At 34.8% G+C, this 20,108-nt stretch overlaps 1 protein-coding gene across 1 annotated transcript in view; it reads left to right on the top strand.

Annotated features, from left to right (window-relative positions):
- XRN2 (5'-3' exoribonuclease 2) overlaps positions 1–20,108 on the top strand; it is an 85,201-nt gene that overhangs the window by 35,139 nt on the left and 29,954 nt on the right. Inside the window, exons 14-24 of the mRNA XM_028123730.2 lie at positions 1,170–1,214; positions 2,616–2,747; positions 6,083–6,201; positions 8,306–8,441; positions 9,727–9,834; positions 9,921–10,010; positions 10,675–10,747; positions 16,368–16,451; positions 17,765–17,862; positions 18,692–18,771; positions 19,997–20,053. Coding sequence (XP_027979531.1) covers positions 1,170–1,214; positions 2,616–2,747; positions 6,083–6,201; positions 8,306–8,441; positions 9,727–9,834; positions 9,921–10,010; positions 10,675–10,747; positions 16,368–16,451; positions 17,765–17,862; positions 18,692–18,771; positions 19,997–20,053 — 1,022 coding nt within the window. The remainder of the gene's footprint in view (positions 1–1,169; positions 1,215–2,615; positions 2,748–6,082; positions 6,202–8,305; positions 8,442–9,726; positions 9,835–9,920; positions 10,011–10,674; positions 10,748–16,367; positions 16,452–17,764; positions 17,863–18,691; positions 18,772–19,996; positions 20,054–20,108) is intronic.

The following is a 20,108-nucleotide window of genomic DNA, read 5'->3' as shown; positions in this document are numbered from 1 at the left end:
CTGACCTGGAAGGGATAGAAGTGCCGCTAGTCAGGTGGCAGTCAGTATAGTACCTACTGGTCCCTGCTTGGGGCTATTGTAAGACCTTAGTTGTTCCAGTGCCTTGATACTTACAGAATCTTGGGCATGGAAGGAGTGCTTTCTGGGACCAGGGAGGCCTTTGCGTTTTTTTGTTTGTTTGTTTGTTTTTGTTTTTTTTTAAACTTTCTTTTTAAGATTTTTATTTATTTGAGAGAAAGAGAATGAGAGAGAGAACACGAGAGGGAAGAGGGTCAGGGGGAGAAGCAGACTCCTCGCTGAGCAGGGAGCCCAATGTGGGACTCGATCCCGGGACTCCAGGATCATGACTCAAGCCGAAGGCAGTTGCTTAACCAAGTGAGCCACCCAGGCACCCCTGGGGCCAGGGAGGCCTTTGAATGGCCAGTTAGTGAGAAACAAGATCAGTCCCAAATCTGTTTAATTGAAACCGTGACTACATTTTGAAAATGAGTGGAGGGGAAGAATCAATGCAGACTGGACCCTTTCCTGTGAATTAAGTTGGCTCAGAATGAGCAGTGCAAACATCTGAATTTCCTTCCTTTCTTTCATGAGATTGACTTTTTGGAACCTGGCGGCGGTGGGGAGGCCGGGGGGAGGTAGTGTTTGCACAGAGCCCCACTTTTCTCTTTACCCACTTTGTGCCATGCATGCTACAGAATTAGGAACTGTCGAGCCCTTTTTAGGTAACAGAAGTTCATTATTAAATTGTCTTGTTAATATTTTTTAAATGGCCATCTTGGTTATTAACTGTATTCAGCTAAAACTTAAGAACTGTTTTCTTACTTACTTGTGTCTTCTCCATGTTGACAGCCTATTCGCTCCAGGGTAAAGCCAAGAGTCTTTGTCATGACTTTTGCATTCTTTCCTGAAATGATGTCAAAAACTATCTGAAAATATTAAGAGGAACAATTAAATTATATCTGAACTCCATTTACAGTGCTCTCTATCCCTCTAAAGTTCTGATAAACAGCACTTTGAACATACGGTCCATTGCCTAGTTTAATTATGTACTTAGGTTTCTGGGGTCTTCCTTTAAAACTTAAATTGTTTCCCAAATCATTCCTGGTAATGTTTAACTCTGACATTTTTGTGTAATTATTTGACAGAATATGTGGATTTTATACTTTTAGGACAGTTTTAGAAGACGACAGAAAGAAAAAAGAAAGAGAATGAAGGTGAGTTTTAATTTCATAAGATTGGCAATAGCATAAGTTTACGATTTGGGAGAAAGATGTTTATTGCAGTAACGTTATTCCTTATCGAGTAGAGTTGGATAGGGCTGCCTTTTTGCCTGGAGAAAGAATGCTGGTGTCAAGTCTTTTCTAAACTCTCGAGTCTGAAAAGATGCACTTCATGGGCGTGGGGTGCTTAGCTATTTGATTTTTTTTGTGTGATAATCAGGTATTGTTTCTGTAATAAAAATAGTCAACCCTTTATATTTTTTTATAAGTTACTGCATTCTGTCGACATCTTTGTCAGACTAATCTTCCTGAAACTTCTGTTTCCCTGTTCGGAAATGACCAGCGACTTTATAATCTGCTTGGAGCCCACTTTTCTCTCAGACTGGCATGTGGTGTTTACTCTGATCTGGTCTGATTTTAGCTGCCCGACTTTTCTGTGCTGTCTTCTAAATGTACCACATCCCTCCTGACTCAGAGTGTTGCCTACATTTGCTAGCTCTGAGTGGATTTCTGACTTAATGACTCCCTCACATCTTGGCTTTTCCCCTGGGACCTCGGCCCTAGTCCAGGGATGAGCAGTCCTTTTCTTTGAACTCTGCTGCTGCTTACTTGTGATATTTGTTTTCTTACCTCATTGCATAATGCTCTATAGTTACTTCTTTGGTTCTTGTTTTTCTTGTCTTTATTGGATTTTAAACTCATGGAATTTAGGGAATGCCTTTTATTATTATATTTTTTTAGAAGTGAGCAAGTTGGGGAACTTAGAAGGGAGAAAAGTAGAATTATTTATTGTTACAGGTAGGTTCAAAACCACTTAGATTGCAAGGGGAATATCTGCTTTCTACCTTACGTATTACTATTTTCTTTCAGTCAGTATCTATGTAAAAAGTATGTTTTACCAGCCAGCCACAACTGTCACCTATTACAGCTATAATCATAGATAAAATTAATTGGAAATAAAGAGTTAAATTCTAGTAAGGTGAAGGGTAAATAAAAGTGGGTTATCTTAAGTATAAATCAAACTCTTAACTAGTTTTTTAACCTTCATAGTTATATTATTTTTATGTGCCTGAAATTGTTTCTTGAATGTTTTCTGAAATTATCAGTAAACATAATGGAATAGCTTACTGAGTCTTGAATAGATTCTGTGTATCAGAACAGTGTATTATATGTATTTTTAGAATGGTTATTATTAAATAGTACATAATATTGTTTACAGGGTGAGTTAACATCAAATCAAATTGTGGACAGTCCTGTAAAGGCTAACAGAAATCCAGTTCCTCCTTTAATAAGTGCTTACAGTGAGGACTCTATTCCATTGCCTTTTTTTCTTCCTGTCATCTAACTGTATTGTGATTTAATTTTAATTTCTACATTTGTTTCCATTTATGTTAGAGAGATCAACCAGCTTTCTCTCCTGGTGGAATATTAACGCCTCATGCCTTGGGTTCAAGAAATTCACCGGGTTCTCAAGTAGCCAGTAATCCGAGACAAGCAGCCTATGAAATGAGGATGCAGAATAACTCTGTAAGTGGCTTACTTTTACGTGGCATTGAAAAGTGGTGACATCGGAGGTCTCTTGTGGTTGTGTGTGAATTTTGTTACTCAGCCTGGAGTTGTTTTGTTTTGTAGTTTTTCTCAATTTCTTTTCCCTTGAGATATTTTCAGCTTTGTTGCATCCATGGTTATCAATATGTAAATATCTAAATGATGTGAAAGAAAAGAAAATGCATGTAAATATAGCTAAGTGGCAGCAATGTTTCTGTAATGCAAATGGGCGCAGTGCTTCCCCCTTCCCCTAAAGGTACTGGGTGCTAGAAGCATGATGGGGACATCGGAGTATCTCATAGCTGGGGGTAAGGTGGGTTTTCCCCTTTCTTTCCAGGAATCAGCTCTGGGCATTTTATTATATATATATTCCTCAGTCTGTCAAGTACAGGTACTCCTCACTGCTTAAACTCTTGCTCTCCAACTCAGGCATGGAATAGATCTGAATACATAATTTAAGGTAGCTCTCATTATGTAGATTCTAGTTGCTCTGTACTTAGAAACTCAGGAATTGAATGGATTTGCCACCTGATATTCCTCCTTGTTTGAACTTGGTGATCCAGACTGAAGAAGCAGATCATCTCAGCCAGCAAGGCTGTAGTCCATCCAGTAGCTTCCTGTTGTAGTGGCAACATACCATGAGCCCAGAGTACATGGCAGGGCAGCAGCAGGGGTGAAGGAACAGACCATGAATTGATGTACAGCAAAGAATCAAAGCTATTGCTTATTTCGGGCTGGTAGGCATGAGAGTGTGTGTTATAGAGAGATGAAATATATTTTGTAAGGTTTGGTATCTAATGTAAGTTTTTGTTTTGATATGTTCAAGGAAATTGCATAAGTTTTGATATTTCATTATTCTAACGGTTACCCTGTTGATGATCAGATCCTTTATTACAGGGCAATCTTCTTTGTGGAATTTTTGCCATATCAGGAGTTATATTTCTCAAATTCCCATCTCAAAGTTGTAGGACCTTAGCTATGGAATTTGAAAATTCATGAGAATTTGCATCTCCTGAGAGAAGCAGCCTGGGTTTCTGTTATGTTTTTTTCTTCTGTTTGATTTTTGTGTTGTCTTACTCCTTACACGGTTAACAGTGGGATATGGAGGGCCAGTGAAGGGATTGCAGTGAAATGCTTGAATAGAACAGAAAAGCTTGTGTCCCTCATTAAGATTATAGTGACTGTCTTCCAAAGTGGAACTGAGTGACTTGTTTGTCTAACACCATGTCCATGATAGAATATTTTTTCTTATTCCCAGGGAGGCAGGGAGGTTTAAACTTTGCCAGCTCTGATTGCTTTGAGGATTCAGTATGAGTCTCCACAGGACTGGACCCACTGTTGATTAATAATGTCTGCCATGGGAGTACGAATAGGGAGGTTGATGATTGATTAGGTTGCTTATTCGATCCTGTTTTAATTCCCCTTGACTCAATTATTTCTGTTGGAGTCTTTGCATAGAGGGATTTTCATCTAGAATGTTATGAATTTAAGGAAATCACAAAGCCTAATTACCAGTTTATTTAGAGGGAGCCTTTAAAGTGACAGATTTTTTTGCTGTTTTGTTTGTTTGAGCCATTGGGCATATTAGTGTCCAGTACTGAGTAGCGTCTACCTGGTGGTCCACACTGTTAATGCTTTACTAGCTGGCTTCTGTTTCCTCATAAATATGTGTTTTTAAATTTTGCATTCTGAAATACAGTTTGACTATATCTGTGGCCATTTCATAAAATTTGACTGCAAAAAGAACTTTTTAAAAAGGAATTTGAATCAATTGGTGTGAATCTGGTATGGTCAGGAAAGACTGTGGGTAGAGAGAGAGCAGAAAAGAGCAGTAGAGATTTAGTATTAAAAAATAAGCCACTTTTTGTTTTCCCCTGCAGGTATATTATTTTTGTTATCAGATATAGTTTGTATCTTTTTCAATTTGGGAAAGGTTGCTTTTTACCCAGCTTCTCTGTACTTAGACAGCTGATAAGAATATCATTCTCATAATGTAATCCATATGGATTTAGTGTTTACAAAATAATAGTGATGACTTACTGAAAGGTGAGCCACCATATGCCACACCGTCATCTTGCTGTTGATCCTTTATACATATCATTTCATTTAATCCTCGCAGTAACCAACAAAGAGATAGAACATTATCCCCATTTCAGGTTGAGGCTGACAGAGATTAAATAAATTGCCCAAGGCCAAACAACCAGTAAAGGTTGGACTTGGAATTTCAAATTCAGATCTGTCTAAAAGTACCCATCTCATTTTCAAGTACAACAAGCGCCTTCCTGAATTTTATAGTTTTGGGTTTTTTGAACATACTGGCCGTAGAGTATCATGAATAAAATGGAAATTATACATTTTTTTAAAGAAAGTTATAAACTCTATGAGAAATATAATTTTGCTTTGTTGTAACTTTTTTTGGCCTGTGGTGTGAACTACATTCATACTAAGGTTTTAGTTAACAGTATCATTAAAATAGCCTGTTAAGCTTTCAATTTAAAAATAATTCAGTTTAATCACAATATCTAATATGCTGTGAATAACAGAAGAAAAACTACCATGAAAACCTTTTTTGCCACTTGTGGTTTTGGTCACATAACAAAACTTAAAGTTGCAGAGAATTTTAATTTTTTACTTAAATATTAAAATACTTTAGGGTGTTCACTGTGTTCATTGAATTACATACAAACGGAAGATAATAGTGAATTTAAAGTGGTATCCAAGTCTTTAAAATAATAAATCTGCATTTTTCTAAGTTACTAATACATTTTTACTTGGACCTTGAATTTTAAAACATTATCTGTAAAATAATTTAGCAGTTATCTGGCAGAGTCTTATTAAACTGTTGCTTTCCAAATGGTTGTGTGAGGTTGAGCATTTACCGCTTAACTTCATTCTCACCAGCACTGACTATTTTGTGTATTACTAATTAGGTATTTATATTTTCCCCCTTACAACTTTGCTGTTTGATTGGTAGAAAGTGAGCATGAGTTCATAACATGAGGGAACCACCAAAGAAAAAACAATTCCAGTCCTTTAATTTTTTAAAATCGATAAAATTAAATTCTTTTTTCCTCTGAAGTAATTTTATTCTAATGTGCAGATTCTTTTCAGTTTAAGCATAGGAAGCTTGGAACAATATAATTCTTTTATATAGAGTAGGCCAAGAACAGTCTTCTAAATATATTTACCATATCTCTTTAATAGCTTTAACAGTTGTATTATCATGAAGCATGATTGTAATAGCAGTTGGATGTAACTTCTTATGTGAAATGAATAATTAAATCCTTTCTCTGTAATGTCATAATTGTTTGCAGAGTCCTTCAATATCTCCTAATACGAGTTTCACTTCTGATGGCTCCCCATCTCCAATAGGAGGAATTAAGCGAAAAGCAGAAGACAGTGACAGTGAACCTGAGCCAGAGGATAACGTCAGGTGAAACCATTTTTTGGTAACTCTTTGTTATCAAATTGCTGAAATAGATGCTGTCTAATTAATGCTGTTTAGCTTAGAGCAGCAGTGCCTTCAGATGCTTGCCTGTGATCTTTTTATCCACCAGTAATTAATGTGGAGGGTTAGAATAGTCAGTAAATTCCAGTGAGATGTGTAAGCTATAGCTGTTAAATCTAAGTATCTAGATTAGTATGCGTGCAGGTTTTTGTCCTCCAAGCCACTTTTCCCTCTGAGACCAGGCACTAGATCGGCTAGACATGAGGTGTTTAGCTCTGACTATGTGATCTGAATGTTACTGTTTTGAGATTAAATTTTCAAGCTGCTTAACATAGAAAGTTCAGTTACACTTGGATACGTAACATAGTTTGCTTTAATCTTCTCATTTGGAAAGGTTCTTCCTCAAATGAAATAGCAAAAGTCCTTTAGTTAAGAGATAAATATGTATATTTTTTAAAACCACAGACTTGCATATATACAATTCTATTTCATGATGGAGAAAGTGGGCTTTTTAGAAATAATTAAATGAAGCTATATACTTAAAATTTGTAAAAGGAAACTTTGATTCTTTATCCAGAAATTTGAGATCATTATATAAGATTAATAGCCTCTCGTATAATTAAATCCAGATTTGAACCCTGGGTTCTGAGTGCAAAAGGCCAACAATCTTAATAATTGTAATTCATTAAGAATTTATCAAAATGATATATTTCAAAGTTAAACAGTAGTGGGCCACAACTCATGATTCTTTTATAGGACATGGATGATATGTTTGCATTTATGATGAGAAACTTCTCAAGTGTCATGTATGGTTCTGTATTTTCCTAACGTCCTTTGGTGTCAGATTCGGAGATCTGTGGTGACTTGTGATTGAGCATTTACCTGATCCTCTGTTTCTCCAACTCTGGACTTTCCTCTTAGAGTATGTTATCTGTTTTATTGTGTAGCCATCTTGATCAATACCAGCTTAATAGTTAACTTGATTTCTTAGTACTTTATTGTGTAATCCCAGTGCTGAGAATGGTCAAGGTGGAAATGCTTCTTTCAAGAAATGCTTGAGACTCTTGATGTGTATTTCATTAATATTTTCTGTAAAACAGTTATAATCCACATCATAGAAGATATTTGTCCTAATTGATGTTCTGTGAATGCTTGGGGCAGGTGGGAGGTAATTAAAATTGGTGTGGTGTATTCTGGAACATGACTGTAATTAATTTGTAAATTGTGGCACATGGTAGAAAATAGCCCTTAATGAGAATCATCATGATGTTCTTGATCTGTTCTGATTTGTTTCTTTAGTGTTCTTTGGCTTCTTTGTGTTCCTTCAATAAAGTGTTTAAATCTTTTAGAGAATGAAAAATGAGTACTTAAAAAGAAAAAACACTTTGAAAAAGTGGTTCTTCACATGTATTTTAAGTGATTAATGATAATTTAGTGAATTGATTGACCTGCTTCTAAGTTCTACCAGAACATACATACATGTGTGTATGTGTCCTTCCTTTAAGCCAACAACTCTTAGCTGAAAGAAGGATAAGGCCCAAGGATGGGAGAATAGGTATAAACATAATTTTCTGCCTGGTTCCTAGATTATTATTTTACAAACCATTTTTTACCTTTTAAAAAATTACCCATGCAAATCTTTTTTTTAAAGTAATTTGATTGACTCCTTTGTTTAGTTTAAATGTATTTTAACAAACTGAAGAACTGGTATAAAATATCTTCAATATTTGAATCTTACAGTGTAGTTTCAGAATTGGTCCACCATCAAAAAACATGTAAAACAGTATTAAAATTTGAACAAACAAGTGTTCAGTATCTACCTTAATAGTTAACTTTCTCTTTTTCCAAAATGTAGTTTTATAATGGTCTTACTAGAATCAGTGTTTGGATTTTTGATGTTTAACTATCTTTTAATAAATTCTGTGGAAGTGGGCTTTTTAGAAATAATTAAATGAAGCTGTATTAGCATTACTGTTTATCTCATTCACATTTGACCTGGATGTTAAATATAAAATGATTTGGGTGATAAACCAGTGGACAATTATGGAAAGTACTAATTCAACATGAACCGGCTTTGCCTGGGTTTTAGGCTATGGGAAGCTGGTTGGAAGCAGCGGTACTACAAGAACAAATTTGACGTTGATGCAGCTGATGAGAAATTCCGTCGTAAAGTTGTACAGTCTTATGTTGAGGGGCTCTGCTGGGTTCTTCGATATTATTACCAGGTACAGAGAGAATATTTTCCTCTAAACCTAGCTAATCATTCTAGGAAGATCATAATTTCTGTGTATTACTGAGCTGTATTGTGAGATTAAATCCAGACTCATTTTTTTAAAGCTTCCTGTTTAGAAATTCATTACCTTAAATAATATTTGTTTGTAAAGCCTTTGATGCTTCTCAAGTGTTAATATATAAAGATAATTTTTGTTGTGCTTAAGGATTTCAGCATCAAGTAGTGTGGGTTTGAGTGTACTTTGTCTTTAACATAATTAAAGTATGGTGGTTTTTTAATTGGAAGTAAAAAATAATTAATAGTCACTAAATGACTGAACAAAGGACAAAGCCTAGAAAATACTAGTAAGAATTTGAAAGGCATTTGAATGATACCATTTCCTCCGTGTAATGTAGTGATGTTACATAAAGTGTATTCTAATTGGAGTAATCCGTATCTGACTTAAAGCTTTTGATAATTGAGATGTCAGATTGGTGAGAGATTAGGTAGACATATAGGGAATTTTAACACTAGTAGTTAATAAATGGTTTCATTCTCTGAGAGCAAGGCAAGTTAAGTTTGGTGTGATCTGGGAAAAGATGAAGTTTGTCATTAAGTGGAAAGTATAATTTAATGCATTATCGAGTGTATAATAGTAAATTCATGTTTTACTTTTGTCCTCAGGGTTTTAATTCACTAGGCATAGAATCAAAACATGTATTAGGAGTTCTCTTTTCTATCAGTAAAACCTACTGTTTTCTTTTTGATGGGTTTACTTAAATACTTTTATAATAAAGAGAAAGTTGTCACAATGAAAATATAATAGGGAATTGTAAAATGAAACTTAGGAAGTTTTATTTAGTCATTGTTCCAGTGATGTCCTTTACCCATCTATATGCTAAGTGCCAGCTACCACTGCTCTTCATTTTATTTGATGATGGCAGCTTAAAATTGTAAAGAAATGTAACCAAGCACATTTTAAGGGTAAATAGAAATAAATAAAATTGTATTTTACAAATTATATTTACAAAGTTTGGTATTTACTACTGATTATTTAAAGATGCTTTACAGTAGTTTTTAAATCAAGGAGCCATTGATATTAAGTAAAAGTTCAGTTAAAACAACTGTTAGGACTCATAGGAAAAAATTAATATATGGAATGTACGCTGGAAGTCATGTGTTCTATAAATGGAATGTTATAGGCTAATATTCTAATTTTTGTTTGCTTTTCTGTGTCCGTATTGAACGTAGATTTTTGTTTTTGTTGTTTTTTTTTTGTTTGTTTGTTATGATTCTAGGGCTGTGCTTCCTGGAAGTGGTATTATCCATTCCATTATGCACCATTTGCTTCAGACTTTGAAGGTATTGCAGACATGCCATCTGATTTTGAGAAGGGCACTAAACCAGTAAGCTTAATTATTTAGAGTCATAAAATTCATAGAATTTTGGCTTAGATAAAAATTGTGTCTTAAACTTTTTTTCTTTCTTGCAGTTTAAACCATTGGAACAACTTATGGGAGTTTTTCCAGCTGCAAGTGGTAACTTTCTACCTCCATCATGGCGGAAGCTCATGAGTGATCCCGTTAGTGTCTTAGTATTTTAAGTGTGTTAGTAACTGGGTTTTTGTCATATGTTTCACTAACATTAGACACAGTTGCTTTTGCATCTCATAGTTAAAACAGTGAAGTCCAAAAACAAAGTAAAAGTATTTGAGTTCTTCTGTATATTTTTCACCTCCCCCACCCCCCACTTTCCTTGGCTATGAGAGCCCTACCTGGTATAAATAAAATTAGTGTTTGGGAGCAGTTCTTAAAACAGTTACTTTGTTCTCAGCCTACCTGTAAATCATTATTTTTATTTGTTCCAGCCATGTGTGGTGGCTACCACAGTTCAGACTGGCCTACCTAAAATTGTCTCTGAGCTTATTTTGTGTGCCAGATAGAAAGAAGGAGAGCCAGGCAAGAAGTAGGAATTATTAGAGTCAGTAAACTCTTCATTGACTGTCTTGGGTCCACAGTTGTCAGTTCTGAAATTCCTCTCTAATAATGCCTTTTTTTTTTAATAAAATTGTTAATTTTGTTTTACTCTTGGGATTAATGACCTGATATCTTAATAACATTTTTTAAAGGAATGAAACCTGATTTTCTCATCAGGCCTGGTAACATGAATGAAAGAAATGTCAAATTCTTTATAACTCAGACATGTGTGACTTTGTTTTGAATCTTTATTTTTTCTCCTTGACATAGGATTCTAGTATAATTGACTTCTACCCTGAAGATTTTGCTATTGATTTGAATGGGAAGAAATATGCATGGCAAGGTAAAATTTAGATATTATTCTTTTTTTTGTTAAAACAGTTTCCTCTTTTTAGTAAACTGTAAGCAAACATGATTTAGGTGATGAAAGAATTTCTGTAAAAGATAAATATTTTAAGAATTTCATGTCAAAATTTGATTTTTTTCTGTCCATCCTGGCATTAGCAATGATTAGCATTCCTCTAAATAGTAAATTGAGTTGAAAAGATTGATCATTCTTTTGTGGGTTTTTTTTGTGATTAATTAATGGGACTTGGGTCTTGGGACTTGCTTCTAGTTAGTAGCTCACTGACACCTTGTAAGGTTGCTGAGAAATACAGAAACATGATTGCATTTATGTGGAGATTCACTTATACTCCATGGAAATTTGAAAATGAAAAATGTTTTAGAAATTTAGTTTTAAATACTTGACAGTAATCATTAAAGTTTATTTCCTATTTATTTATTTAGCTGTTATTTTCTCATTCCTTCTGTTTACAGTTTTTTAAGAATGTCAATTTTAAATTACTACTAAATTTAACGTGCTGTTTACCACTCAGCAAATGTGTGATGATGACTGAATGTAAAACACAATAAAGAAGTCTCTCACACAGTAAGTCAACTATTATTTCATGCCAAAGCCCCTTTCAGCAAATCACTTTAACCTTTACTTCCACCGTGTATTTTTCTAAGATAATTTCATTTGGTAAAACCATGTTTTTACTTTCTCCTTGGTTATTTCCTGTGGTGCAGATGACCAGTAACATGACTCAGAGAATTGTGAGATGGGGGGGGGATGAATAATAATTTACAAATTGGAAATCATTTTGTGAGATTTTAGAGTTGACTTTTGGTTTATGTAGTGAAGGAAATTTCGTATTACTTTAATGGAATGATAATGGGAAATGCAGCCCACTGATTGAGGTTAGCAGGTGTTGTGCTCTATGGTCATATTTTGTTATATGTAAATGGATTGGAGTCTTAGGTTGTTTTTAAGGTGCTTTGTGGAGGATATTTTGATTAGAGGGAAAGGGGTAAGAGGTAGTAAAGTAAAATAAGTACATAAGTGAGCATGTTTATGTAAGTGTTAAATAAATAAGTAAATATATAAACATGCAGATGTCTTGCTTTCTATATATATCATTGTAGTATAAATCATCCAGAGGAAAAGTGTGGCAGTGCATAATGGTTAGCAATTTCTTCATATCCTTGCCAACATTTGTTACTCTTTTTTTATTCAGTAAATGGCTTTTATGTATTTATGTATTTTTAGTTGAAGTATAATTGACATATACTATCCTGTTTCAGGTGTACATCATGGTGATTTGATATTTTTATACGTTATGAAGTGATCCCCATGATAAGTCTAATTACCATCTATCACCATGCAAAGTTACTACAATATTATTGACTGTATTCCCTATACTGTATGTTACATCCCCATGACTGACCTGTTTTATAACTAGAAGTTTGTACCCCTCAACCCACTTCACCTAGTTTGCCTATTCCCTCAACCTCTTCCCCCTCTGGTAACCAACAGTTTGTTTCCTTATCTGTCAATCTGTTCCTGTTTTGTTTTGTTTTTGTTCATTTGTTTTTTTTAGATTCCACATATAAGTGAAATCGTATGGTATTTGTCTTTCTCTGTCAGGACTTGTTTCACTTAGCATAATAACCTGATGTTGTTGGAAATGATAAGCTTTTTTGTGACTGAGTAATATTTCATTATATATATATATCACATCTTTATCCATTTGTCTGTCGATGGACGCTTGGGTTGGTTCCATATGTTGGCTATTATAAATAATGCTGCAGGGAATACAGGGATGCATTTATCTCTTCAGATTAGTATTTTTCTTTTCTTTGGATAAATATCCAGTGATGGAATTGCTAGATTGTCTGGTGTTTCTATTTTTAACTTTTTGAGAAACGTCCATACTGTTTCCCATCGTGGCTGCACCGTGTATGAGGGTTCCTTTTTCTCCACATCCTCACAGACACTTGTTTTTGTTTTTCTTTTTGATAATAGCCAATCTTAAAGATGTGAGGTGATATCTCATTGTGGTTTTGATCTTCATTTCTCTGCTAATTAGTGATGTTGAGCAACTTTTCATGTGTCTGTTGGCCATCTGGATGTCATCTTTGCGAAAAATGTCTGTTCAAATCCTCTTCCCATTTTTTAATTAGATTGTTTTTTTGGTATTAAGTTGTGTAAGTTCTTTATATATTTTGGATATCAGCCCCTTATTGGATGTATGATTTGCAAATATCTTCTCCCATTCAGTAGGTTGCCTTTTCATTTTATCGATTGTTCCCTTTGCTGAAACAAAAGCTTTTTAGTCTGATGTAGGCCCATTTGTTTATTTTGGCTTTTGTTGTCCTTGCCTGAAGAAACTGGTCCAAAAAAATATTGCTGAGGCTGATGTCAAAGAGCTTACTGCCTATAGTTTCTTCTAGGAGTTTTATAGTTTCAGGTGTTACATCCAAGTCTTTAATTCATTTTGAGTTTATTTGTGCGTATGGTGCAAGAAAATGGTTTAGTTTTACTCTCCTGAATGTAGCTTTCCAGTTTTCCCCACACCATTTCTTGAAAAGACTGTCTTTTCCTATTATATTCTTGCCTCCTTTGTCATAGATTAATTGACCGTATATATGCGGGGGGTTTTCTGGACCTTCTGTTTTATTCCGTTGATCTATATGTCTGTTTTCATGTTAGTACCATACTGTTTTTATTGCTATAGCTTTGTAGTATGGTTTGAAGTCAGGGAGTGTGAGACCTCCAGCTTTGTTCTTTCTCAAGATTGCTTTGGCTGTTTGGTGTCTTTTGCAGTTCCATACGAAATTTAGGATTCCTTGTTCTAGTTCTGTGGTAAATGCCAGTGGTATTTTAATAGGGATTGCATTGAATCTGTAGATTGCTTAGGATAGTATGGACATTTTAACAGTATTCTTCCAGTCCATAAGCATGTAATGTCTTTTCCATTTATTTGTGTCTGTTTTCTGGGTTTTTTATTTTTGTTTTGTTTTTTGGTAATAGCCATCCTAATGGGTATGGAGCAATATCTCACTATGCTTTTGATTTGTATTTCCCTAATGATTGATGATGTTGAGCATTTTTTCATGTGCTTACTGGCTATTTCTGTATCTTTGGAGAAATGTCTATTCAAGTTTTTTGCTCATTTTTGAATTGGGTCTTTGTTGTTGTATTGTAGGAGTACATTATATATTTTAAATACCAGTCTCTTATATATGACTTTGCATTTATTTTCTTCCATTTTGTGATTGTCTTTTTACTTTGTTTGATAATGTCCTTTGATGCACAAAAGTTTTTAATTGTGATGGAAGTTCAATTTTTGTTGGACTATTTTGTCACTGCCTGTGTTCTTGGAGCTGTATGCAAGAAGTCATTGCCAAATCCAGTGTCATGAAGCTTCCTCCCTTTTAAGAATTTTACAGTTTTAGCTCTTAACATTTAGGTCTTTGATCCATTTTTAGTTAACCTTTGTGTAGGGTGTAAGGTTAGGGTTCATCTTTTGCTGTGGATATCCATTTTCTCCAGCACCATTTATTGAAAAGACTGCTCTTTCCCCATTGAACAGTCTTGGCACCCTTGTTGAAAATCATTTGACTGCATATCTGAGGACTAATTTATGGGCTCTCTGTTCCACTGCCCAGTATGCCTGTCCTTATGCCAGTACCAAATTGTTTTAATTACTGTAGCTTTAGTAGGTTTTGCAATCAAGTAGTGGGAGTCCTCCAACTTTATTTTTCTTCTTCAAGTGTTTTGGCTATTTGGGGTCCCTTGAGATTCCAAATGAATTTTAGGATGAGTTGAAACTCAGACCTTTAATATTTTCATATTTTATGTAAGTATTTTCATTTATTAGACTGTAACAACACAACTTTTTTGAGGTCAAATTTAGTACTGTGAGGAGTTACATTTATTTACCCAGCTGTTCAAAACTTGTTGAAAGTAATGGTAATACTTAAGTTCTTACCTAAGTTGAGTGTGTCTTAAAATGATAGAAGATAAAATATATCTGGGTACTTTTTCAACATTTATTGAACCCTTACAATGTTGTGTTTTTATAATATTAATATACATAATTTCGAATGCTACATATTTTATATATGAATAGAGAATTTTAAGTCATTTGATCACAGTCACACAGTGGCTGAACTAAGGTCTGGACCCAGGGAGTGTGACTACATGTATTTACCTAAGTGTTACCACTACTTGGGTTACTTGTGTTGTTGAGCTAATGCATGTTAACATAATAAATAAGTACTCAGGAGAAATTCGCTGCTAATGTCATTTTTACTATCAGCTCACCCAAGCACTAACTTTATCACATCTGGGTATAAGGCATTTCTTCCTATCTTGCCCAGTAGGGCTGATTGTTGCTTAGTAACCTTATTACTGTCATTAGCACTGCAAGTTGCTTGACAGTTGGAGCTGGCTTTTGGAGTTGATATTGTAGGAAAGTCTTTCTGATAATTTGTTTAGATCTTAAGTGTATGACCAAACAAAACTTGAACAACTCCCTATGTTTTTTCCATGTAAATGTATACCAGTAGATGAAATAGCCTAACTCAGGTGATAGATGTTGATATTCTTGAAATTATTTTTTAGGCCCTTCAAAATTCACACTAGAACTTAGTTTCTTTTTAACTTTTAAAAAAATGCATATTACCCTTCTAGGTGATGAAATTGAATCTGTTTCTAAACTTTGAAAATATGGTAGCTAAATAATTAATGACAACTTTGGGAACCATTCATTTCTCATTTTAAAAGGTACAATCACAAGTATGGCAGTTTTGACTGTCAGTAGTTTCAGAATTATTAGCTCTAGCATTTCTCCTTGCTATTTATTTTACATTTTGTATTTTATTAAAAGACTATATACAGCACAACATATACAAATGGTTCAATAACTTCATGTATTTTTCTAGAAATAGATAATTGTATTACTGGTATGTTGCTTTGAAAGTTATGAATGTAGGCTGAAATAAAAGAATTACTTTAATTCCGGCACATTCCACAGGACCGAACCGTTTTCAGCCTGAGTATGAATAGTTGCATTCCTACCCAGCACCCAAATTACTTAAGCCAGTCCTTAAAAACTTTTTGTATCTAAATTAGGTATTGGGTTTTAAAATGTAAAAAAAGAATACTGTGCAGTTTTAGAACTGGAAGACATTCCATGTATTTATTCACATTGAACGGATCTTCTGAATATTTTAGTTGAAAACCAAGTCCTAGAAAGATGAAAGGACAAGCTCACACTCTTGTCAGATTAACTGGCTTGCCCAAGGGCATCTGCATAAGTAAGGCACGAGAACAGAGACTGGTGTCCAGGTGGCCACTTGTTCACTTAATTTAAAAATTTTATCATCACGGAGTTAAGAATCTGCAAATATGGTTTTTCATATATGAGCCATCTTAAGGATGGAAAGTATATGAAACTTTTTTCTTCTCTGAACACACGGAAAGTATTTGCATTTTGAGATTTGAATAGAGTTCAGTTCCAAAGTGTTTTTACGTCAGCAGGGATATTCTATTAGAAATGTTTATTTGGACGAGTAATAAGTGGAATTTGGGTGATCCTAATAGCTGGGTGGTTGGTGTGCGTTTTTTTCCCCAGGTGTTGCTCTGTTGCCTTTTGTGGACGAGCGAAGGCTGCGAGCTGCTCTAGAAGAGGTATACCCAGACCTCACTCCAGAAGAGAGTAAGAACTGCACTTCCACTTGGTTTCAACATTGAGTCTGTATCATACAGACTTTACATTTCCCTATGAAATTAGACTCTCTTTTCCATTTGTCAAATTTCACATAAAGGCATAAACCATAGGTTTTTACTTCTTCATAAGAAGTCAACTTTACTTCTTAAAATGTATTATCCAGATTGAATAGTAAATACAATTTTTTTTTTTAACTTCAAGTGTTTGTTAGATTTATTAAAAAGCAGCACTTTAAGGGGTGCCTGGGTGGCTCAGTCAGTTAAGCGTCTGACTCTTGATCTCAGCTCAGGTTTTGGTCTCAGCGTTGTGAGTTCAGATCCCATGTTGGGCTCCATGCTGGGTGTGGAACCTACTTTAAAAAAAAAAATTTTTTTTTCAAGAATATCCTTTGATTTTCTGATCCTTTTTTTTTTTTTTTTTTTAAGATTTGTTTATTTATCTTAAAGAGCATAAGCATGCATGAGCGGGGGGTAAGGGCAGGAGAGAGAGGGAGAGAGAAAATCCTCAAGCAGGCTCTGCCTTGAGTGCAGAGCCCAACATAGGGCTCACTTCCAGGACCCTGAGCTCATGACCTGAGCCGAAATGCAGAGTCAGCTGCTTAACTGACTGAGCCACCCAAGTACCTGCCCCTTGGCTTTTTGATTCTTATATGACATGCGCACACACAAATATTTTTCTGTGCTGGGAGTGTATTAATTGCCTCCTTCTCCCTTCTTCCCTTCATCCTCTCTAAATAACAGTAACTTTGTTTAAAAAGTTATGTTGAAACAAAGGCATTTACTCTTAGATTGCTAACCTGAAATGTTATTTTGTACAAAGAATGACATTTAAAATACAGTTAAAAGTATTGGGAAATTGCAATGCTAGACTCAGTTGGAAAATTTATTTAACACCAGTATAATAAACCTATAGAAATAATTTCTCTGTCAGCCATCCTTAGAATAGTTTTTGTTATCAGATGGTATAATTTGTTTGGGTTTGCTCAGGAAATGGTTATATATTTCTTACAGTAAGAAATTGAGTTCTGTATAAATTACTTTGTCCCTTATCTTATAATACTATATTCAGATATTGTTTTAGTGATAATTTTTTCTGATAGTCATTGATCTTTGAAACCTTATTGTCAAACTTGTTTTTCTTCTACAGAGACCTCACAAGTTTAGGTCTGTCACTTTTACGTTATTTTTTGTAGACCTTATACTTAAGTTTTTAAATTTTAGATGTTTTTATTTTATTCTTATAAAAGTTGCTCTTGCAGATATAATTGTTTGATCTTTATTCTTTCCTTATTATCCCCCCAGCTAAAAGAAACAGTCTTGGCGGTGACGTCTTATTTGTGGGGAAACATCACCCACTCCATGACTTCATTTTAGAACTCTACCAGACAGGTTCCACAGAGGTATGGTCTCTTTTTCCGTCATAAAATGCTTTTAGACAGTATAATTATTTGGTTAATTCATCAGAAAAACATTTGTTAAATGTTGATAAAATAGAAACAAGTGGGGCACCTGGGTGGCTCAGTCAGTTAAGCATCTGCCTTCAGCTCAGGTCATGATTCCGGGGTCCTGGGATTGAGTCCCGTGTCCTGCTCGCTGCTCAGCGGGGAGCCTGCTTCTCGCTCTGCCCTTTACCCCAGCTCATGTGCGCATGTGCTTGCTCTCTCAAAAATAAATAAAATCTTAAAAAAAAAAATAGGAACAAGTGTACCATTTTAATCTTTAAAAACCATTTAAAAAGTGTATAATTTTGTGGCATTAAATCTGTGTACAGTGTTGTGTAGCCATCACCATTATCTACTCGCAGAACTTACTTATCTTCCCAAACAGAAACTGGTTATCCCTTAAACAATACATCTCCATTCTCCTCTCCCCTTACTTCTGGTAACCTGTCTTCTACTTTCTGTCTCTGAATTTACCTGTTCTTTGTAAATGGAATAAATGGAATCCTATAATATTTGTCCTCTTTTGTCTGACTTATTTTACTTAGCATAATGTTTTCAAGGTTCATCCATGTTGTAGCATGTATCAGGGCCTCCTTCCTTTTATGGCCATAGTGTGTATATACGACATTTTCTTTATCCATTCATCTGTTGATTGATGGAACTTGAGTTGTTTCCTCCTCCTGGCATTTAAGAATAATGCTACTATGAACATTGGTGTACACGTATATGTGTGAGTCCCTGCTTTCCATTCTTTTGGGTTTATGATCAGGAATGCTTTTTTCCACAGCCAGTGGATGTACCACCTGAACTATGTCATGGGATTCAAGGAAAGTTTTCTTTGGATGAAGAAGCTGTTCTTCCAGATCAGTAAGCATTCATTTGTGCACATTGGGGTGACTGGGAGGAAGTTTAGCTAGCATTTTTTCCTTGTTGCCTAAATGTTTTATTTTCTGGTAATAGTGAGAAAACAAAACAGAAAACCAGCTAGACTATAAAAAAGACTTGGGGTCAGAGCCCACCTCTTCAGCCTAATAGCTGTGTCACTGTGTTCAGGGAGCCCTCAGGGTCCCTAAAGCCCTTACGAGGAGATCCATGAGGTCAAAGCTATTTTCATAATAATACTAAGATGCTATGATATTATTTGCTTTTCTCATTCTCTTTCTCTCTTGAGTGTACAGTGGAGTTTTCCAGAAGCTGAATGTAGTGTGATAGCTATCTCAAGAGATTGAATCAGAAGCAGATAAGAGAATCCAGCTATTAAGATAGATATTAAGCCAGATATTAAAGAAATTTTCAAAAATGTAAGACACTGATACTTCTCTTTTTTTTGCTCTGTAAAATAGTTTTTCATAAAAAATGTTACTTATGTTAACATGTAATAGGTTTATTACTGTTATCTTTAAATTAGTATTTTAGAAATATCTTAGTTTTAATTTTTATTAGGTAAATATTGATAGACATAACCAACATAACCAGAAGCTCTTTGAGGTCCTTGATTTTTAGGAATGTTTTAAAGCGGTTCTGAGATCAGAGTTTGGGAATTGCCGGTCAATTGTATCTTCCTCTTTTGTAGATAATATTGGGTGGTTTTCCAAAGCGATTCACTATTTTCTAATCTCAGTGGCAGTTTGTGAGAGATCTTGTTGCTCTACATTCTTGCAAACCCTTGGAATTGATTGTCATGACCTTAATTTTTGTCAGTTTAGTGGATGCTTATTGGCATCTGTGGCTTACAGTTGCATTTCTCTGATTACTAATGAAATGGAATGCCATATGGTATATTTATTAACCATTTACCATTTGGTTTTCCTCATTTATCAAGTCCCTTTCTATTCTTCTGTTCAGTTATTTGTCGTCCCCCCCCCCGTGCCCCTTTTTGGTTTGTTTGTATCCTTTATAAATTCTGATATGAGCCGTTTGCCCATCATAGTTTTCTGTTAAGGAGATTACAAACAAGGAAGACAGGGTCCTTTTTTAAAGATATAATTGGTTATGTCATTTTTGTTGGTATATTTTAATGATTTCTCTTTCCTAAAGCAACATCTTAATTCCACTTATCCAAAGGTTACAACTTATTCTTCTTTCTCTTTAGAATAGTATGTTCTCCTGTCCCCATGTTACGGGATCTAACACAGAACACTGCAATCAGGTAAGTCTTCCAAAATTCATGTCGTTTGACCAAAACACAGCTCTGAACTTGCAAA

Source organism: Eumetopias jubatus, unplaced genomic scaffold (genome assembly GCF_037043125.1).
Source record: "Eumetopias jubatus isolate StellerSeaLion01/CBP00866 unplaced genomic scaffold, mEumJub1_p1.0 scaffold_9, whole genome shotgun sequence".
Taxonomy (NCBI): domain Eukaryota; kingdom Metazoa; phylum Chordata; class Mammalia; order Carnivora; family Otariidae; genus Eumetopias; species Eumetopias jubatus.
The sequence above is the reverse complement of the archived record's forward strand: the minus strand, read 5'-3'. Positions and strand labels throughout refer to the sequence as shown.